Genomic DNA, 21,071 nt, shown 5'->3' on the forward strand with positions numbered 1-21,071 from the left:
TGTTGTGCATACAGTTGATCTGTACTGAAGCTGAAATAATTTAGTGAGTCTTGGGTGGGGGAAGGCCAAACAACACATTTATTGAATGCAATTCAGAAATCAAAGTTAGAGAGGTCACACTCATTCACACAAGTGCCACTGGGATATTTATCGGAAATGGGTGCTCTCTCTGATGGTCAGCCTAGAAAGCAGAATGATGGGCAGGTGGAGCTAAGCAAGATGAAATCTTCCACTGATCCTAGGGGTGCAGAGGTCTTGCCTACAAATGGGTCCCTCTAGTTGGAGTTCTTACACATTTTCTGCCTGGATCTGAGCTTTTTTTGTACCTTGCAAGGTTATCCAGTGCATGACAGGCTGATTTGCATCATAGCAACCAATTATTAGGCTGCTTTTTCTGGGGGAGACTTAAGTACCAGGTGTGGGGAACTTTGGGCCTTCCAGATGTTGCTGAACTACAGCTCCCACCATTCCTAGCCCTTGGCCATGCTTGCTAAGACTGATGGGAGCTGTAGCTTATTAACATCTGGCAGGCCAAAGGTTTCCCACACCTGAACTATTAACTGAAATGTTACCATGCTTCTGAAGTTTCTGCTGGGCCTGTGACTTCCAAGTATTATGGCTCTTGTCTTGTTACTGGTGGCTTTATGGTGGTGCTGCAGAGGCAGTGTTATAACATTCAGTTTGTGATAGTAAGCAGCAGTTCATTTCCCATGCTGACTTCATTCCTTTAGTATTTTTCAGCTGGAGTCTCAATCCACTTAAGCCATTTATGCACATGGTTATTTGGGACATTAAAAGCAGTGGTAGCAGTAAGAAAGATGGTAGGCATATGGGGATATAAAATTACAACTGTGGAGGCATAGCATATTAAAAAATACTTAGCTCCATATATCACACTGTACACTTGGACAACTTTTCCACATTACCAATCACTCCCTTGCAAGGTGCACCACCTAGAAAATGCCCCCAGAATCCTCTGCAAGGTGGCAAGAATTTTACAACAGACAACTCAGTGTGGAAAGTTGTTAAAACCACTGCATTTAAGGTGCTGGCAGGGGGAGGTCAAGTGAGGTAAAATCCACCTTTCCACGCCCCCCTGCCAAAGCAAAATCCTCAGCATTTTGCAGGTTCAGCTGTAAATAGTATGCCTTAGAGAAAAGAAGGCGGTTGGCAGCCTCAATGAAGCAGTAATGTAGTTCATTCAGTCTTGCAAACAAATGGTTCCTACGAAAAGTTACACAGCTTCTGGTGGCTTTAATGGCAGATCGACAAAATCTTCCACAACTAGTTTACTGCAGTCTTGATGCCTGTATTCAGTATCCAACAGCTAAATGTGGAAACTAAAAACAAAGAAACATTATTGAATTTTTCTATGAGGAAAGGTTATAACATCTAAGGCTTTTAAGTTTAGAGGAAAGGTGGGTAAGAGGGGCCACGGTAGAGGTTTATAAAATTAAAAACGGCATGGAAAATGGATAGAGAACAGTTAGCACAGTGACTAATAGCTAGTGTGAAATTTAAAAACTTACCTTCCAAAAAGCTTGATCATCAAAATACTTTGTTATAGGAGGTGCTTTCCAGAATTCAAAAGTTAGTAAGAAACCTAAGACATGGGGAAAAGAATGCAAAACATGTACTGAAAAGCGACAAACCTTTCCCAAAATACCTTTCACTGTACCCTCTAAGGCCCCATATGCACTATACACTGAAAGCAGTATCATACAGCTTTAAATAGTAATTGTTTCCCCCAAATAATCCTGGGAACTGTAGTTTGGTAAGGGTGTTGAGAGTTGCTAGGAGACGCCTGTTCACCTCAGAGTTGCAACTCTCAGAGCAGTTTAACAGTCAATCCTTCCTCCCATGGAACTCTTGGAATTGTAGCTCTGTGAAGGGAATAAGGGTCTCCTAATTGTACTCAGCATCCTTAAGAACCTAGAGTTATGAGGATTATTTGGAGAAAGCCATTATTGTTTAAAGTGGTATGATACCACTAAACACATAGCTCGGGCCTAAGTTCACCATTGAAGCACATCCTCCAACCGTAGCTATTTGACAGTTAGAACACTAGTTTTTCGCTTGATAGACCTGTATGAACATATATGGAGGAATTACAACTTTAAAATTATATGCTTGCATCCCCTAGACCCATTAAATAAATGAGGCAGGTAAGTGATGTCTCTCTTAAGCCTAAAGTGTGGCATAGGCTGTGCACACACCAGAGCATTAACATGCACATAGGTCACAGAGATCCAAGTTTAGCATGTGGCACTTTAGCGCATATTCATCCACACATGAGTGCTTTCAGTTAAATTCTTTTCCCATCTACACTAGTGGGTGGTGCTTGATGGGGTATATTAACACTCAGTTTGATCTAGGGCAAATTCTCCTGCTTCTTTGTTAGTTTCTACATCTACTGACATTATCAAGCATTCTTGAAGTATTCGCTTTATCTTTGCTTCTTTCCTCCTCTGCTACTCCACATATCCAGTGGATCATCCAGTCTAGCCCCTTGCTTGGTACAGCATTGAAAAGGTACAATATGTGTCCATTGAGCAATCGGACACCAGTAGCATTCAAGGAAGGGAGAGGCTTTAGCTCCATAGAAAATCACAAAGAGTGTTTGCGATAACAGACCTGTAATGAGTCCAGCTATCAGACCCAGGGAAATGATCGCGCAGGATGCCCCAAGTTCAGTCAAAGCCAAATAACCCATTCTGAAAATCACAACAACAAAAACCATTCACAAACCAGTAAATACATAAAGGTAAAGGTACCCTGCCCGTATGGGCCAGTCGTGTCCAACTCTAGGGTTGTGCGCCCATCTCACTTAAGAGGCCGGGGGCCAGCGCTGTCCGGAGACACTTCCGGGTCACGTGGCCAGCATGACAAAGCTGCATCTGGCGAGCCAGCGCAGCACACAGAAACGCCGTTTACCTTCCCGCCAGTAAGCAGTCCCTATTTATCTACTTGCACCTGGGGGTGCTTTTGAACTGCTAGGTTGGCAGGCGCTGGGACCGAGCAACGGGAGCGCACCCCGCCGCGGGGATTCGAACCGCCGACCTTTCGATCGGCAAGTCCTAGGCACTGAGGCTTTTACCCACAGCGCCACCTGCGTCCCTTGTAATACCAGTAAATACTTTACCACTTATTCAGTGCTACAGTCTTGGTGTTTTTCCATAGGCCTTACACTCTGTTATTGATGGGGGAGAATTCCATGTGATCCACAATTCATATAATACGAAGTGATTTAATTTGCATTTCCAAAAACATTTGCATGAATCAAAACATAACCATTCTTTGACATTTGCACTTCTCTTAATTTTGCTATGCTGCTATTCCAGCAAACATGTGCTAAAAAAACTATATAAGGAGTGAGTGTGCCTAAAAATGTATATACAAAAATGCAACATATTAGAGCAAATGGTTTGCAAACATGTTGCGTTAGGCAAAATTCCATACAAAAATATGTAAGGGGCAATGTGCAATATGATGCTGACAGCTTTTTGTGAAGTCTATCATAAACTGCAGCTGAAATGCAGCCACCTGGACCAAAGAGAAAATTAAAGGAACAAAATTTAGAAGATTAATCCTTCCTTACTATCTCTGTCTCCTGTTTTTAAACTTTCTCTATTTAGAGAGCCCTTTTCACACCAGCTGATCTTACAAAGAGCTCCTTCACAATTGCCATTGAACCACAGGACACTGCAGAGAAACTGGAGGGCACATAGTTCAAGTGTGTTACTACTGACCAAGAGCTTTCGACTGACTTGTTTGAATTGAATTTTTCCTAGATGATGTCCAGTACTACAGTGGATAGTATTTCCTTTCCCCCCTCCCTTGCCTTTAAAACTTTTTGAAATAAAACCCTCAAGGTGGTGCAAGCTTTCTGTCTACACACTTCCTGGTGGGGCCCAATAACTATCTCTTGAAAAGTTCAGAGGAGATAACATTTGAGAGAGAGGTTCCACCTACCCTTCTAGGTCTTCCTGGCTGTCTATTAGGATAAGAATAATGCGGGTGATCCCTCCAATCAAACTGGGCAGGCCAAATGTGTAAAGAACTCCACAGGTATCATGAATCCTGAGTGCTGGTTTCAGGCGGTTCTGAGTTTGATGGGAAGGGTACATGTGAAAAACACAAATGCTGTGTAAACACCATAAATTCAAAGCACATTTCAATCATGCAACTCCCCCAAAAGGAACTGTAATTTAATTTCACGGAGCTGCAATTCCCAGCACCTTCAGTAAACTTCAGTTCCCAATAATCTTGGGCAGGGAGTAGTTTAAATGTATGAGATGTGTGCAGCCAAAGAGTCATGTGAATAACCTTTAACACTGCAAATCGGAAGGTAGCTGTTGAAGGGCTTGTGGGCTGGCTATAAGCAGGACTGTCTTGTCTGCCACAATGCCATGGAAGCACAGAGAGGGGGACACTGCTTAGCAGTAGATCAGGAAGGTTCAGTTTCTGGCATTAAGAAGCTTAGAGCAACAAGACTGGAAAAGACTAGCATATTTGAAAAAGACCCAAGAGAGCCTGTGTGGCATAGTGGTTTGCAGCCGGACCAGGACCAGGAAGACCAAGGTTCAAATCCTCAGTCAGCTATGAAGCTCACTGGGCCAGCCACACTCCCTCAGCCTATCCTACCTCACAGCATTGATGTGAGTATAAAATGGAGAGGGAGGAATACCATTTATGCCACTTTGACCTCCTCAGAGGAAAGGTGGGGTATAAATGTAATAATAAATAAAATGGATAGGGTTTCATAATCAAAAGAGTCAAGGATTCCCCAACTGCTCTGTAAGATGACATGTGCAGGTCTCCTTCTTGGGTTTGGCCCTACCATTAGGCAATGTGAGGAAGCTGCCTCCAACAACAGATGCTTCAGAGACAAGAAACAACTTTAAGCACCATCCCACTAAACCTGCCTGCTGCTCTCAGATGAAGATGAGACTCAGTCTTATCACCACTGTTGAAATGAGAGTCAACTGCCAACCTGACTGGCTTTTGCACAAGGAATGGAGGAGGCACCATTTTGCCCTTTGCCTCAGGCAGCAAAATGCCCACTCCTCCTTGCCCACAATCCAAAATGGGATGGTTCAAAATGGGAACTGTTACCTGTAAAAAGGCAAAGCCAAGTACAGAGCCTGCCCCAGCTGCCAGACCTAAAGTCATCGCAATCCAAGGGTAATGGATGATGGAAACTGAGAAGCCAACAGCAACCCCACCAGCCAGAGTGGCATTCTGGATGTGGGCCTGTAGAACAAGCAAAAGAAGAAAGTGAGGAATGAAAAAAGTTGGCTGGAAACGTTTTACTGGTGAAAAACGCTGGTGTGTGGGTGGGTGTGTAGATGTTTGTGTGGCTGCGCGTGTGCATGTCTTGAACCAGGATTACCAGCAGCCAGGCACCAGTTAGGCTGCAGAACCAGCCTGTCCACCATATACCAGCAAATTCAAGTTGCGCAGTTCTAGCTGACCATTAGGTCTTGTGCAGCAAGCAAGTTTCCCCAGAAGATCAGACTTTCTGCGATAAGGAAAGTGATGGGGACCTGCACTGGAAGTGTGAGACGGGCACTTGCTTTGATGCACGCATTCTCCAGTCTCCATGCAAACAACTGAGAGGGAATGCTCATTAAATAACCAATGAAAGCAAATATGCAAGCAAATCAGGATGATTTCTCAATAAACAGGTTGCTTGGAAGTGCAAGCATCTCTCTTCCACCTGTCTAGTTAGGAGAAAGTCCCTCTAGAACAGGGGTCTGCAAACTTTTTCAGCAGGGGACGGGTCCACTGTCCCTCAGACCTTGTGGGGGGCTGGACTATATTTTTTTTTGCGGGGGATGAACGAATTCCTATGCCCCACAAATAACCCAGAGATGCATTTTAAATAAAACCACACATTCTACTCATGTAAAAACACCAGGCAGGTCCCACAAATAACCCAGAGATGCATTTTAAATAAAAGGACACATTCTACTCATGTAAAAACATGCTGTTTCCCGGACCGTCCGCGGACCATATTTAGAAGGTGATTGGGCCAGATCCGGCCCCCGGGCCTTAGGTTGCCTACCCATGCTCTAGAAAGTTAGAGAACAGAAACTTCTAACTTACCATGTGGAACGTCCCATCACTACTGGTAGCCTTCGAGAACGCAAATGCGGCCACAGCACTTGTAGCCATTGCAAAATAGGTGTTGTAAATGGCAACCATTTTTTCCTCTTCATTCTCTACCAACACAGAATTGAAGCTGGGCCAGAACGTCCAAAGGAAGAGAGTACCTAGTGAACACCCACACACAAAAAGAATAATTAGTGCCCTCTTGAACCCATTAAATACTTGCTTTTGTTGGAAGTGACAGGGTGCAACTCAGCTTGCACTGTATCGGCTAATGTATCTGCATGAGAAAAGGTAGATAGAGAGAGGAACTTCCAGGCTTCCTAGATTGTCCTGCTTGTGCCTGACCTGTTGATCTTCCCGCAGGTAATCTTATGATTGCAGACCTCACTTCCTCCTCACCTTCCCCCTTCTTCTCCAAGACCCCTTATGAGAACAGATTTATTTTGAGATTTGTCCTGTTGAGATGCCAGAGCAAGCGTGGCTCAATTAGCCAGGGAGAACTAAGATCTTTCCTATCAAACACATATTTCCAACAATAAACATTAGCTTTGTTACTTTCCTAAACCTGGAGTCCCAATGAGATTGTATCTAGCGTACAAAGATCTCCTCCAACTGGTATTCCGTGTATAGTTAAGACTCTGCTAAGCATTCAACTCCAAATGTTCACAGACTGGGCAGCTGGACCTGAATCTAGAACCAGGAAGGCTTGGGCTTGGATTGGCAGGCCCCAATACAAGAGGAGGAAGCAAAAGAGAAGGGGAAGCCTGAACGATGGGAACTGGGGTTAGTGGAGGGGGCTGTCTGTGCCTTGACTTCAGCCACTTTAGAAGGGAGAGAAGGAATGCTGGCTCCCCACCCCAGACCTTCCAGCAGAGCAGAACGCCTCTGTGGAGACAGTGGAAAGCTCAGGAGGGGGCTGCAATTGATCAGGCACCTGAACGGGAGGGTGCTGTATTGTTACCTAGAACCAGGAGCTGCCTCCACAGATGGGATAAGACCCACCAACCCCAAAGCAGCATGTGGTGGCAATCCCAACATTTCTGCAAAGCGAGTGAGCCCCACCAGTGAGTGCACCACGCCTCATCTTCAAAAGCTTGGCAGGTAGGGTAGTGGTAACTATTGGGGCATCTTCACTGCTTCCATCCAGTTCTGACTTTACTGCCCAACAGGGCCGTCTTAAGCATATCCTGCACCATGGTGGAAAGATCCCTCCGGCGCCCCCCCCCCGTTTCCCAGAGTTGTCAAACTTTTTAAAGGGGGGGACCCCAAAATTGCTGACCTTTTTTAGGAAAGGCTGCTCCCGCCCTCGCGCTGCCGCCGTGCTGCTCCCACGGCAGGATCATGGTGTGGGGCTGGGCAGCTGGATGGCATGGGAGGCAGGCGGGGGTCTCGTCCGGGCAGGGGCAGGCGACACGAGCTGGGCCATCCGCGTCACCGCAGCAGAGAAGCGCGCACACTCAGCCACAGTCTCGCCGTCCTTGCTTGGGGAGGGTGACTGGGACGGGATTGGGCAGGGGAAGGAAACACAGTCCATGTGAAGGAGTGCAGAGGTGGTGGGGGCAGCGGGAGGAGGCAGGCTCCATGCAAGGCAGTGGAGAAGCAGGGGAAGGAGGGAGGGGCGCTGGGGGCAGCAGTTGCAGCGTGTAGCCTCGAGCGCGGGGATCTTTCGAGGTAGAGTGGACGGGGGGAGCAATGGTAGAGTCACGTTTACTATGCGCAGAGCTTGGGATGCAAGCACACACCACGCAGCTGAGGTGGTGGTGTGTCGCGGAACCAGTGGAGAGAGATCCGGACTGCGGGAAAGCATCTGGAGCCTTCCTGCCTCCGATGGGCGCTGGAGGCACGCAGACACCAAGCCCCTGCTCCGCCTCACTTACCTCCCCACTCTCCCTTCCCTGGACTCTCCGCCTGGCGCCCTCTATTGCTTGGCGCCCTGGCTCGCTGCGCCACTACGCCCAATGGTAAAGACGTCCCTGCTGCCCGATTCCTGCACTCCTGAATCATGGCTCTTGAACTCTGGGCCTGCTGTTGAGCCTGTACCATTATGTACCTGAATAAAGATCCCTTCCATACCTACACATTAGTGCATCTGTTTGCATGTATTGGCTGAGACACAGGACAGCTTCAACCAGATTAACCTGTGCTGCCAATGTCCCCCCCAGCCTGAGGATATAGCATTGCCATCCTCGGACTCAGAGGCCTCCATCGCAAAAGCCCTTGTGAGACCAGAGTCTTCCCTGCTCTGCTGGAGCAAAAGACTGATTGACCTGCCTAGGGCTCTTTAACTGGTAAGTTGCTTTACAGCGAGGGCAGGGCTGCAATATAGATGCACCTGCTGTGGTTATTTTGAGCTCAGTCCTCATTTGATGGCTGCTGAAGCAACATCAGAGTGCTGCTCTCCTACAGAGCAGCTTGAGCTTTACATCCAGCCATAGTCCTGTCTTGCACCAATGGATGGGTGAATCTGTCCTTTGCAGTTTCGCTCAGTTTCTTGTTTTTCTGAACTTAAATTCAGTTCTCCCCATGTATGCGGAAATTTGAATTTAAAAAAGAACAGCAGCAGAATTCCTGCAGGCTCTTTCTCAGAAACAATGCACAATCTGAAGAAAGACTTCCTGCATTTATTATGTTTTACATTTATATTCCACGTTGTTTTCCTTCATGAAGCCCAAGGCAGCATAAACAAAGTTCCCAGGAAGTCACCCATCCAAGCACAGACCGTGCCTAGACCAACTTAGCTTCAACCAGGTAGTGGTCTCATGTGAACATCCCAAGAGACACTATGTTGCCTTTGGTCCAGCAGTCCTTCCCAACACCCCAGGAGTGGAGCAAGAAATTTGCAAAGATTTGTTTACCACTACTGCTTTGGGCACTACCTATACTTAAACAAACAACAGAAAAACCTATACAGTATTCAAGATTCAGTCTATCAATCATCCTGCACATGGCAAAACAAACACCGAGCCAAGAAGATATGTAACTGGATCTCCCACTGAGGTATTACGTTTGCAAGGAAACAACAGGTGCGTGTTGCTTGTAATTTATTGCAGCCACGGGAGGCAGGCGGGGATCTGTCTGCAGTAACCGTAGTGAAAAGTTGACCACCGTGGAAATTCCATGCCTATCAGCAAGTTCAAGACAAGTGTCAGGCTCAGAAGCTGCAGCTTAAAGTACTAGCAACAGAATCTCCCGTGTTCTTCCTCTGTCAAGCTGCTCCTCTAACCCAGGGATGCAGAACCTTTTTCAAACTCATGGCAGCATTCCCACCTGGGCAGAAGTGGGTGGAGTCGCCACAATAGCTTTCCAGCGGTAGTGTCACTGCTGTTTACCAGGAGAGGGACAGGTGAGATAGAGATGTTTAAAAAATGAAACAAGAGTGGAAATGTTTGCCTATTCATCCCATGTCTGCAACGGAAATCAATCAAGTAAACACAATTAATATCTACTGTTTTTGCTCTCAGCCCATCAACAATATGTGACTAATTACCGTATTTTTCGCTCTATAAGATGCACCAGACCATAAGACGCACCTAGTTTTTGGAGGAGGAAAACAAGAAAACAAATATTCTGAATCCCAGAAGCCAGAACAGGAAGAGGGATGGCTGCGCAGTGATCCCTCTTGCTGTTCTGGCTTCTGGCATAGCTGCGCAGCCTGCATTTGCTCCATAAGACGCACACACATTTCCCCTTACTTTTTAGGAGGGAAAAGGTGAGTCTTGTAGAGCAAAAAATATGGTTATTTGCATGGTGCTTCCCTTGCGTTGAAATGAATAGGGTGGAATAACATAACCTACGTAATTAATTACATAAGTTTTGCAATTTCACCACAGCAGACCATGGCACAAATCACGTAATTTTGGGCAGAAGGTAAACTGCAGCAAAAGAGAAACAGAGCTGCTGTGTTAGAAACTGAGATATGAAAGCTAGGAGCTAAATGACACCTTAATCCTAGGTTATGGGTGCAACAACGGAATGTCTAGGTGCACTTTTTTATAACAAGAATACAAAGCTGAAAATGAATGAACTGCAGCTAAAAATATTATGTTCTTTTTCACATGGTCTAGTCCTTCCTCTGCCCACCTCCCTAATATTCTTAAGAGGGTCTCTTCTCCAGTCTTCAAAGAGTAGTTGGAAGTGGGGAGGCAGAAAAAGGTCCTCCTTTCCTTCCACTCTGCAGTTTTAATCTGAAATCTTAGGCGCAGTACTGTGCCCTGAGCTCAGAAACTGCTCACACTAATGAAATTCCCTGTCACAAAATGCGCATGGAACAATGGGAGATTCAAACACTACAAAGCTAAATGTGATGGATACAGGGTGTAATGGGAGACGATGCCTTCTTGCATCCCCATGGAGGGGTTGGGGCTGTGCCACACAGTGGCGGAAGCACCAAGATTGCCTCCACTGGTGGGCCATGCAGCCTTGACTTTAACCCTCTCAGCTTGAGGCTGCAGTGCTGTTGCTGGGAGGCTATTGCTGCAGCTCCACCCCTCTGAGCAAGCACAAAATAACTGCCATGGGTAGCAAAATAAGAAATGCTGGTCCTTTGCACAAGCAAGTACTGTGCTCGTGGCACTTTTATCAATATGCAAATACTGACACCTCATTTTTACCAAAAAAAAAAAAGCCATCATCATCATCATCGCCATATGCATTAATTTTCCAAGATAGCGTAAAACAGCCTAACACAAGTGATGACTGCATATTTCAGCAACATGGCCCTCAATGATTCTGCTCCAATTGTTTTTTGGAGAGGGAAATTTTCAGCTAATCACAAGTTACACACACAACTTTTGGCAACCTGGGCCAGTGGGATGGGCGGTTCCCTACACCAAACACTGTTCTGCTATGAAAAAGGCATGCTTATCTGTATAAGCAGAAGGAAATGTCTCTGAGGCCCAACCTCACTCTAACACACGTGCCACCCATTAACGTTGTAGCACCAATCAAGCCATGACTCTCTGGCCAGCAGAGAAATATGGAGAGACTGGAACTGCTCTTTACAGCTCAATTAGTGGAGCATGTCACTTCTGCTGATTAAAAAAACCTTTGGTCATTCTGGGCTGGGCACTTTTCCTTGCAGGCTTCTTGTCTCTCTGTGTCATTCTATAAGACTGCTTCCATGAAGGTTCAGCCTGAAGAGCACATACAAATGTGTTTGTAGTTATTACACTGAATCTGGCACTTCAAGCTGAAGGCAATATCAGATCACTTTAAACAGCCATGGATTCCCCCAAAGAATCCTGGGAAGTGTAGTTTGTTAAGGGTGCAAGGAGTTACGTGACCCCCACTGTCCCCACAGAGCTACAACCTCCAGAGTGGTTTAACTCCTCTTCTCAGGAAACTCTAGGGACTGCAGTTCTATGAGGGGAATAGGGGTCTCCTAACAATTCTTGACATTCTTAATGGTGAAGAAGACTGTGGCCAGGTGGCAAGCTTTCCTGCTCAGTTCGCTGCCCAGGTGCTGCCGACGGCCAACTTCAAGGTCCCTCCGTAGGTTTCTTTCTCTTTAAACCAGACTTGGACTAGGCAGCCCTTCAAACAAAGGACTCCTTCAAATAGATGGCTGTAAAAGCAGGACACATGGTCACTTTACCCCCAGGCAGATGCCCCAGAAAGATATCCATGATATCAAAAGCTACTGAGAGATCCAGCAGAACCAAGAGATTAGGCTTAGTGCATGGCAAAGGCCATCCGCCAAGACAAATACAGTTCCAGAACTGGGCCTGAACCCAGATTCCATATAGTCACAGCCATGTACATGCCATACATTTAATGCACCGCACCCAGAATCCTGAGAACTGCAGCACCCTTAAACTACAGTTCTCAGGATTTTGGGGGGAGTTGGGATGTGCTTTGAATGCGCTTGAGATCTATAGTGTGTATGCAGCCTGAGTTTCATTTAAGAACACTTGAAGTTGAGTCACCAGAACTATACACACACCAAATATTGTCAGATCTTTGTTGAAATCAAACTCAGAAGTCAAATGCCAGTTGCTGAATAATGTATCCTACTATGTCAAATGCCACATTTCAACATCAACATCCACTGGGGAAAATTTCTCAAAACGTATTTGTTTCAAGCTCCAGTAAAGAGATTTGTTTGACCTCCCAACCCTGCCTTAGGACACTGATGAAAACAGCTTACCCAGCATTGCAAACACATCAGAGGCAGGCTTTGATCTTTCTTTCTCAACTTTTGGGTGCAGTGAGGAATTGTAGAGGAACCAGGAGACAGTGGAGCCAAAAAATGCCCCAAACAAATGAACATGCATCAAGCTGATGTGGCTCTTAATCTGTAGACCACAAAAAAACAGTCACCATTTCATAGAGAGCCAGGGTGGAATGTATTCTGTGGGGAACTGGATGCTGGAATGGACAGGACTTTAATCTGATTCAGCACAGCTCTTCCGTTAATATATATTATGTAGGAACTGCAATAAAAACGTTGCAGCGTGCTCCTGCTCCATGTGCCTGCCAGCCAGCCATCTCTGCCCTCTCCCATATCCTATTCCTCTCTCTGGTTTTTGTTTTCCACCCCAACATACCCACTGAGGCTGCTCCACCCTCACTTTGCAGGGTATTCCCCCTCTAAAGTTATTTTGACTTCTGCAAATTCTGGGTCCCCCCACCCCGCCAAATCTGCATGGGCTGTGCTATTTCGCCTACCCACTCAGGGAACTGAGCTTGAAATTAATATACAGGATTAGACAACGGTGTGGAAGAGGGTTATCTATCAGTGCACAACAGCTAAACAGAATCTCCATAGTTCAGAGCAGGGGTCAGGAGCCTCTGGCTCACGGGCCAATCTCGGCCCACCAGGGGATCCAATTTGGCCCATGAGGCCATTTCCCCAAAGCCACACCCCTGTCAATCAGCTAACATCACTCATAACTTCAGGGGATGGATGAAAATGCAGGGTTCAATTCTGCTGGGAACTGGCACACACATCCAAGGCAAGCAACCCTGGTTTGTTGGTTTTTTGGCAGGCTTCAGCTATGAGAGGGCCTGCTCATGATGGGGAGAGGAGAAAGAAGCCCTTGCCAACCCCATACTTGGTGCTTGGGGAATGCTGCACAAGGGATTTCGACAGGTGAGCAGGACGACCCACCTATCAATCATGTGGTGCCATAATGACATCATGTGATTGACAGGTGGGTTGCCCCTCCCCAACTGTCAAAGTTGGCCTATGGGGCGGAGCCAGATAAAGTTCCAGGGAAACAAGCCACTTGTTGCTGAGGGCTTCCCATTGGAGCTCCTTGCTGGCTGCTGGTGGGGTACAGGATGCTGGACAAGTTGGGCCTCTGGTCTGATCCAGCACCAAGGGTTGGTAATCAAACCTACTAGAGGCCAGCAACCTTAAGTCTTAAGACACAGAGAGCCACTCTTGAGAAAGGCTGTCTTGGCAGCTAATGCCAATTAGGGAAGATGGCAAAACAGGGCAGCTGTGCTTGACCTTCAGATACCACAAAGGGATGGTTCCAGAGGGGAAAAGGCCTCTGGAAATGGGAAGCTGCCACAGAATCACCCACCCCACGCCTTGTCTCAGTAGCAAAGATGTTTCTATACGTACCCCCAGAACATCCACAATGATCCATCTGTTCCCAGCGAAAACAGCCACCTCCACCATAGCCATGCAGATTAACTGCATCAGGTTGGCTTTGCCGAGGATCGCGCCAGCTGAAATCAGCACCGCTGTAATACTCATAATGGCTGCCAAGATGCTTTAGGAAAAGAAAAAGGAGAAAGCAGTATTGTCCGTAGCATCATTTTAGAGTGCTGAAGAAGCCCCCTCCTCCAGATTGGGAGACTGGGTGGTATCCTCAAACAGGATGTGCAGACAGAGTGGATATAGCCAACTAACTTGTTCCATAAGCGCAAGCATTTCCAATTGTGCATCAAAATTTCCCCCTCTCCTCTCCCCACGCTCCCTGAACCTCCACAAATCTCTAGAGGATTTCATGAACTCCCATAACAGATTTAGGGGGCATGTAGGGGGAGTACGGGGGACGGGGTTCTCCTGCATGGAAGTTGTCATTGTTCTCTCTTCAAGCCCCTCCTGCTTCTAGGAAACAGTGGGGAGGGAAGGCAGGGATTTGACTGGCACACCCCACACCTGAGCAGCCTCTTCCTCCACTTCTGACAGGTCCTGTGCCCCCGCCTCTGCCTGCTCCGACCCTTCCTCTTCCCTGCCGCCCTGGTTCCTGCCTCACAGGTGGCATTAAAACCCATAAATCTCTGGCCCTATCTCCTGGGTCAGTCTCCAGTCCCCTCTGCCACACACTCGTCACAGCCCTGACATGGCGCCTGGGATGACACACAAGAACGTCATCTAAAAGCAAAGCCAAGACTGCATTTTCTCCAGAAGTAGGGCTTTAATTATATGGACATTTATGGCAACTTAATCAATAAATTAGTTGATTAATCCACCAAATTTCATACGATTAATCAATCTTTTTTATTATTCAGGTGACAGCTGGTCAGGCAATCTAATTGTTTAACCCATCTGCAATAAAATAAAACAAAACTTACATAAAACTCTGTGTATGTGTGTGTGAGAAGTATCCATAGCTGGGGAAATCTTTTACAAGTGATAGTTTGCTCCTCCTGTTTCCCAATTAGCTAGAAACCTCTGGATTCTGTTTCCCAGGCCAGGGCCTCTACTGTCTATTGCAAGGGTGAGGAAACTCTGGCCCTTCAGATGTTGGTGAACTACAATTCCCATCAGACCCGGCAAGCATGGTGAGGGATGAGGGGAGCTGTACTTGAGCAACATCTGGAGGGCCAAAGATTCCCCACCCCATAGCTAGCCCTCCACTGGGCCTGTGTATTGATTTAGGCTGCAGATTGGTCCACAGTAAATTCTGAGGAGTTTCACAAGCCTGAAAAAATTCTGGGTATCCAGAAACTGCGGAGGGTGTCACTAGGGGTGGCGCCAAATCTTTTCCTAAATGCCTTGGGTGCATCAGAGTCAGCAATGGATTCAGGGGAAATTGACTTGAACGATGATCTGCATTACTGGCTGGATATTAATTTGAGGGAATAAATTAATTTTAGATGACTTTATCTGGATATGATTTGGGGATAAAGAATCGGGTACTCGAAGGAAAATTTAATTGATTTGGAGCAAGCTCTGTTGGGTAATGAACTTAAGAGGAAATCATTCGGGTTGATCTGCTGGGTTGACTAACTGACAAATGTATCTGAGGTGATTTGGATGGAAAACTCATTATCTCGCCTTCTGCGACATTTAAATTTTAAATTTTGCAGCTTTACATGTAAATTGGCATGTGCAAATTTTTCACAAATGTGCATCTATGGGTCTATATTGCAAATCTTGCAAGTACCAAACAATGCCCCTGCAGAACTGGTGTTTATGCGTTCCTTGCATTGGCCTGAATGTTGAAGAATCATTTCATTTAAAGAAAAAAAAACACCAATAGAGATTTATGCTACAGGTGCGATGAAAAGAGCTGTAGATGCCCTGACAATAAGGTATAATACGTTCACTAATCCACTCACTCAAACACTTATTTTCTAGCTTAGACTTTGCCAAACTGGCACCCGCCAGATGTTTTGGGCTCCAAGTCCCATCAACCCCAGCCCCAAACATCTGGAGGGTACCAGGCTCACAAAGGCTGCTCTAGCTAATAAACACAGGTGTGTGTGGGTCTGTGTTTGGAGCACACCAGGAATGAAGACAAAGCACATCATTAAGAAAAGGAACAGGCTCATTCATTTTGAGTTCAGCCCCTTGATCGTTTTGGTTGCCCTCAGAATAAACAGCTATGAGGATGGGAAGCCTAGTATTATTGGGCTAAAAGTGGGCAGAGTTTGTTTGCTCTGTGAATGAGAGGAGGGAGGGAGGGAGTGAGAGAGGGAATAAGAGATAAGAGCAATATTTCTTGGTCTCCAGCTGCCCATGTTTCAAAGAAGCATTCTAAACTAAATCCATAAAGCCTCAGACATAGCATCCACTGGTCAAGGCAGGGCCCTGTAAAGCTTATCTACCTTTGCAGATTTATCTTCACTTGCCCATCTGAGAAATGGAAAATGAAGCCATTCACGATCAAAGCCCACTGTACTCCAAGGGCTGCAAGGAAAAGGCTGAATCCAGTGCTGCTGAAGCCGTATCTTCTCAGGAAGGCCAGGAGGAAGGCGAAGCCCAAAACCACCATGATGTAGACATCTTGAAATGCTGCGTGCAACAGAGGCCATTATTCATTTGTTATTTACATTTGTTTGTCACTTTTTACATGCGGACATAAACACACTCCAGATGTAACTCATCAAATACTAACACTACTTAAAATAATACAATCAACTTACTCTCATTTGGGGGAAATTGAGCCTCACCCTTGGAGACTCTCCCCAGCCACTTAAGTATTTGCTCAATTGACCTACTAATTAAACAGAATAACACCTGCAACCCTAATTTCAATTAATAAGCAGGCTTACCTGGGTAGAGAGCAAGGTCTTCTTGAACACTTTGATGGTCATATGAAAAGAAAAAGAAAAATATAAGGATGAAAGCAGCTTCCAAAAAGAAAATGAGCCCAGGCAGACGAATCCGGAGACTTGGAGGATACTGAGAACGCATTGTGTGTCCATGAACTACAGCATTTCAAAAGGGAAGCGGGTGTTAATTCCTTGAGTTAAAAGAGAGAAAGTAGCTGAGAAAGTCTGAATGTGATAGCCAGAAGGCATTAAGTCCTTATCTAATGCCGCCCAGGAGAGCAGGCCAATCTTCTGTTGCTGGGTATTTTGACTCCTGTGGAGTTGCCTTGTGATCTGAGGTTGTGGGATAAGGCTGTGCTAGAATGAGGGCTTTTTTGAGTGGTCAGAATTATTCCAGAGGAATTAACGACTAACTTAGGTTCATTAATTTCCGTGAGTCTGTGCAGGGCTAGCACTGGATACATCCTGAATAACTATTTGATATGGACAAAACTTTCATGGCCCAGATGCATGGAGTGTGATGTTCAGTTTTCCAGTACAGTGGTACCTTGGTTTATGAACTTAATCCATTCTGGAAGTCTGTTCTTAAACCAAAGCAGTCTTAAACCAAGACATGCTTTCTCATAGCAGCGGGGGACTCAATTTACAATGGAACACACTCAACAGGAAGCGGAACATGTTCTTATTCCAAGGCAAAGTTCACAAACCAAAAGACCTACTTCTCCGTTTGCAGTGTTCTTAATCCAAGTTGTTCATAAACTAAGCTGTTCTTAAACCAAGGTACCACTGTAAAGAGAAAAGGGGTGTGTGTGTGTGTGTGTGTGTGTGTGTGTAAAGCTGGTGTTAAATTATAATGGAATAATAATACTGTAATAATAATAACAACAACAATAATTTATTACTCTGCCCATCTGACTGGGTTGCCTTTTGGGCAGCTTCCAACAGAATATAAAAAACATAACAAAACATCAGACATTAAAAACTTCCCAACGCAGGGCTGCCTTCAGAAACTCGTATAATTGTTTATGTCTTTGACATCTGATGGGAGTCCAAAAGCACAAGCTTGCATCAAAATTGCATTGTCAGTCATTTGTGAACCGCTCTGAGATCTTTTGATGAAGGGCAATATATAATATTTTTTTTTAAAAAAAAGGTTAGTGCAAGGATTTCTGCTTGTGTAGCAGAACTCCCCACCCCCCTCAAGAGCCCCTAAAACCTGCTCTGGGTGTTTCCCCAACCCTTTGAGGCAGATTTGGGGAAGCTGCTGAGCGCATGCAGGCAGAAAAGAATTCCATTGCACAAATACTTGTGCTAATGGAATGGGGGCATGAGATACTACCCACAATATGTGGTAATTGAACTGGACCTTTCATGTGCACAAAATGAGCTTTCATAGCAGCTGCAACTGTTGACAGCACAATCATCTTAGTATTGCTGAGTGAAGCGACAATTCAATTAAGATTGTAGGCACATGCAAGATGAGCACCCTGACCATTGATAACAGCAGTGATTGATGTCAGTAGAATCATCTTAGCATTCCTAAACAAATTAATACCTGTAGTGAGACTAGAAACCATTGTCTCTATTAAGAACGGAGTGAATATAATAGAAAGGTGAAGTAACAGGGGCACAATCCAGTGAGATGTTCTCTGGAGCAATCATGGGAAAATTGAAATGGGCAGCTTCCCATCTGCTACTGCCATAAGCCCGGGCCAAGAAACCAGCTGGATGGGTGGGGGCTGGCACTATCAGTGGGCTCTGCTTTCTGAGGATGCTGCATGCTGCCACAGGCCTTGGTATGGACCACTTTCGTTCACTTATTTATTTCAATTAGGGATCGGGGGAGAAATTTTGATTCAGTTCACAGTCACCCTTCGAAATTTGCACTTCTCATAATTTTGCAATGCTGCTATCCAGCCAAGTAAAGTGCACCAAAAATGTACTAGGGTAAAATGTGTATAAAAATGCATGTTAGTGAAAATAGCATACACAACTGCAGCATATGATGGAGAATTGCTTGCAAAAATGTGTATGTAAGGCAAAATTGCATACAAAAATATGCATATTAGAAATTCACACTAAGATGCTGAATTTTCACAAGGATTTTCCAAAAAAAAAAAAGCAAATTGATGTGGAAATAATAATAATAATAATAATTTATTTATACCCCGCCCACCTGGCTGGGTTTCCCCAGCCACTCTGGGCGGCTTCCAACAGAATATTAAAAACACAATAAAACATCTAACATTAAAAGCTTCCCTAAACAGGGCTGCCTTCAGATGTCTTATAAAAGTCAGATAGTTGTTTATTTCCTTGACATCTGATGGGAGGGCATTCCACAAGGCGGGCGACACTACCAAGAAGGCCCTCTGACCGGGTGCCCTGTAACCTCACTTTCACAGTGAGGAAACTGCCAGAAGGACCTCAGTGTCCGGGCTGAACGATGGGGATGGAGACGCTCCTTCAGAGGCCGTGGAGAACTGAACTTGAGTTTGGAAAAATGAGAAACAGAAAAACCAAAATTCTCCCATCCCCAATGGAGGAAAAGTATTGTTGCACACCATCCCAATCTCCCAAGTGCTGCAAGATTCCAGGGGTTCCAGGCGCCTGTCCAGGGTTCGTGCTTCCTTTTGAATGAGGGACAGCAGAGACTGTGGTGTCTTTGTGATGTGTTGTTTATCTACACATATATACCACCTGAGCCTACAATGGAGGGGTTCACAGCAGGTCTTGCTTCTCCTATAGCCACGGCCTTGGATTCCAGCAGAAATCTGGCATAGCCCTGTCTCCTAGCTGCACAGCCTGCTGGCTTCTACATTACCTACCACAACTCTGCCGTTGCATTTCTAACAACCAGAGTTTTGAGGTACATTCGTTATCTGACACAGAGCCACTTCCTTTGTTACCTTAATGGCTCATACTTAAGATGGCCATTACCTCACCAGGGAGCTAGCCTGGCTATTCCAGGAATTGCATTCACGCTAGATCTAAGACTTGGAAGGGGGCTCAAGCATACAGCCTACCCTCTGCAAACTCAAAACAGTATCCTTGTTTGAAGCAGAAATATTTCCATTTGTGTTATTGACTGTAAGCCACCTACAGACGCTGTGAGAAAAGCCTCCCGGCCACTAAATAAATATTTTCATGATAATTAGCTTGGTTCTATTTTGTCCATACATGGGTTACTTATTGATTACTTTTCTATATCTCACTCTTCTTCAGTCATGGAACCCAAGGAAGCCTCTTATCTAGGCCTGGCTAGATTCAGACCTGCTGAATTCCCTTAAAGCTGCTGTATCATTTGAAGGCCTTTTCTGTATTGACGCTGCCATAATCGGCAAGTGGCAGCCCCTTCCACAGGGAAATCAAACTGTGTTATTCTCCCCAAGTGTTTATAACATTCTTACAGGATGCAATCCTAGCCCCATTCACCTGGGAATAAGCTCCATTGAATTCAATGGGACTTATTTTCTTTGTAAATGTGTTCAGGGTTGCAACCTTAGTCTGGAGCTCAGCCGGCTATGAACTTCTTGGTTTTACTGTTGACTTATTACTGCTCTAACGATTGTTGTTGGCCACTTAGGGCAGCTCCATTTGCAGGAGGAAAGAGGAACATAAAAACTCATTAAAAAGATTAAACAAGGTGCCTTCCCATGATGCAGTTCTTCTCTTCTTTCGAAGACGCTGCCACGTCCTAGGCATGTCTACTCAGAGGCGAGCACTGCTGTATTTAATGGGACTTACTTACCTCCAGAAAAGCATGAATAGGCATGCCGCCTTGCCCCTGAGTAGACATGCACACAATAGGATCGGGCTGTCAAGCTGCGATGCTTTATAATCGCTTTCACACGCGAGGCAAACTGCATGGGACTTACTTCAAAGCAAAAAGCGCTCAGGGCCTGGGGCATAACAGCATTTTCTCAACTGGCAAAATATTTACCCACATAACAAAACCTGGCTGGTAACTAGGAGTACACCCAACTCCTCCCTTGGCAGAGAGCAGCAGCTACTGCTACCTTAACAAATGCCTGTCAGGGAAGAAAGGTCTTCTTTGATTGGCCAAGACTCAGTTTCCCGTGTCACTTTACTTAGCCGTTACACCCAGTCTCACCTCTCGCATTCTCTATTGGTCCTCCTTAACACCATTTATTCAAGTCAGAGATTTATTGGATACATAGCCTGTCAGTCAAGCTGGAGGGCGGGCCTGTGAGCGAGCTGTGTTAGAATGCAGCGGGATCACCATTCTTTGCCTCTTTTTACCTTTGGTCCTTGGATTACGCGAGCCTTTTAGTCGGGGTTTTATTGGCCAATAGCCCCGCCAATCAAACCATAGGGGCTCGTACCTAAATGTCAAAGCTAAAGGCGGGATACAAAAAAGCTCCTTTCTTTCATTGGGGGATAGCTAGGCTGCTCCTCCTACTTTGGTACCAACTATTCAACGATTGGGTAGCCTCGCCATCAATTTAACAAATCCTTACTTTCACGGGCTGCTCTGGACGCCG

The 21,071-nt window shown here is 45.6% G+C and overlaps 1 protein-coding gene across 7 annotated transcripts; it reads right to left on the reverse strand.

The window, feature by feature from the left end:
• Positions 1-55: 55 nt before the first annotated feature.
• On the reverse strand, positions 56-20,730 carry LOC310767941 (RH-like protein). 7 transcript variants are annotated; one of them, XM_083625559.1, is made up of 12 exons: positions 20,318-20,461; positions 17,289-17,355; positions 16,570-16,725; positions 16,123-16,309; positions 13,685-13,835; positions 12,260-12,407; positions 6,109-6,275; positions 5,116-5,253; positions 3,973-4,103; positions 2,635-2,714; positions 1,530-1,603; positions 56-1,340 (listed from the first exon to the last, which is right to left on the reverse strand). In XM_083625559.1, exons 3-12 carry the CDS (start codon positions 16,709-16,711, stop codon positions 1,314-1,316), a joined length of 1,245 nt encoding a protein of 414 aa, XP_083481685.1. In that variant the 5' UTR covers positions 16,712-16,725; positions 17,289-17,355; positions 20,318-20,461; the 3' UTR covers positions 56-1,313. The 7 variants fall into 7 exon arrangements, with proteins under 7 accessions (XP_083481685.1, XP_083481687.1, XP_083481688.1 ...); XM_083625561.1 differs by having other exon boundaries at positions 16,570-16,598; positions 20,445-20,460; XM_083625562.1 differs by lacking the exons at positions 17,289-17,355; positions 20,318-20,461 and adding an exon at positions 20,681-20,730 and having other exon boundaries at positions 16,570-16,598.
• Between the last annotated feature and the right edge of the window lie 341 nt (positions 20,731-21,071).

This window comes from Podarcis filfolensis (genome assembly GCF_964270895.1).
Source record: "Podarcis filfolensis genome assembly, chromosome: 8".
NCBI classification, from domain to species: Eukaryota; Metazoa; Chordata; class Lepidosauria; order Squamata; family Lacertidae; genus Podarcis; species Podarcis filfolensis.

Bases quoted from the DNA above. Each gene is read 5' to 3' on its own strand.
- LOC310767941 (XM_083625557.1), bottom strand. From the start codon at position 20,477: ATGCCCCAGGCCCTGAGCGCTTTTTGCTTTGAAGTAAGTCCCATGCAG. The intron at 5,254-6,108 runs GTAAGTTAGAAG...CTTGTTCTACAG, and splicing joins GTGATGGGACGTTCCACATG to GCCCACATCCAGAATGCCAC. The intron at 4,104-5,115 runs GTAACAGTTCCC...CATCAAACTCAG, and splicing joins TTGGCTTTGCCTTTTTACAG to AACCGCCTGAAACCAGCACT.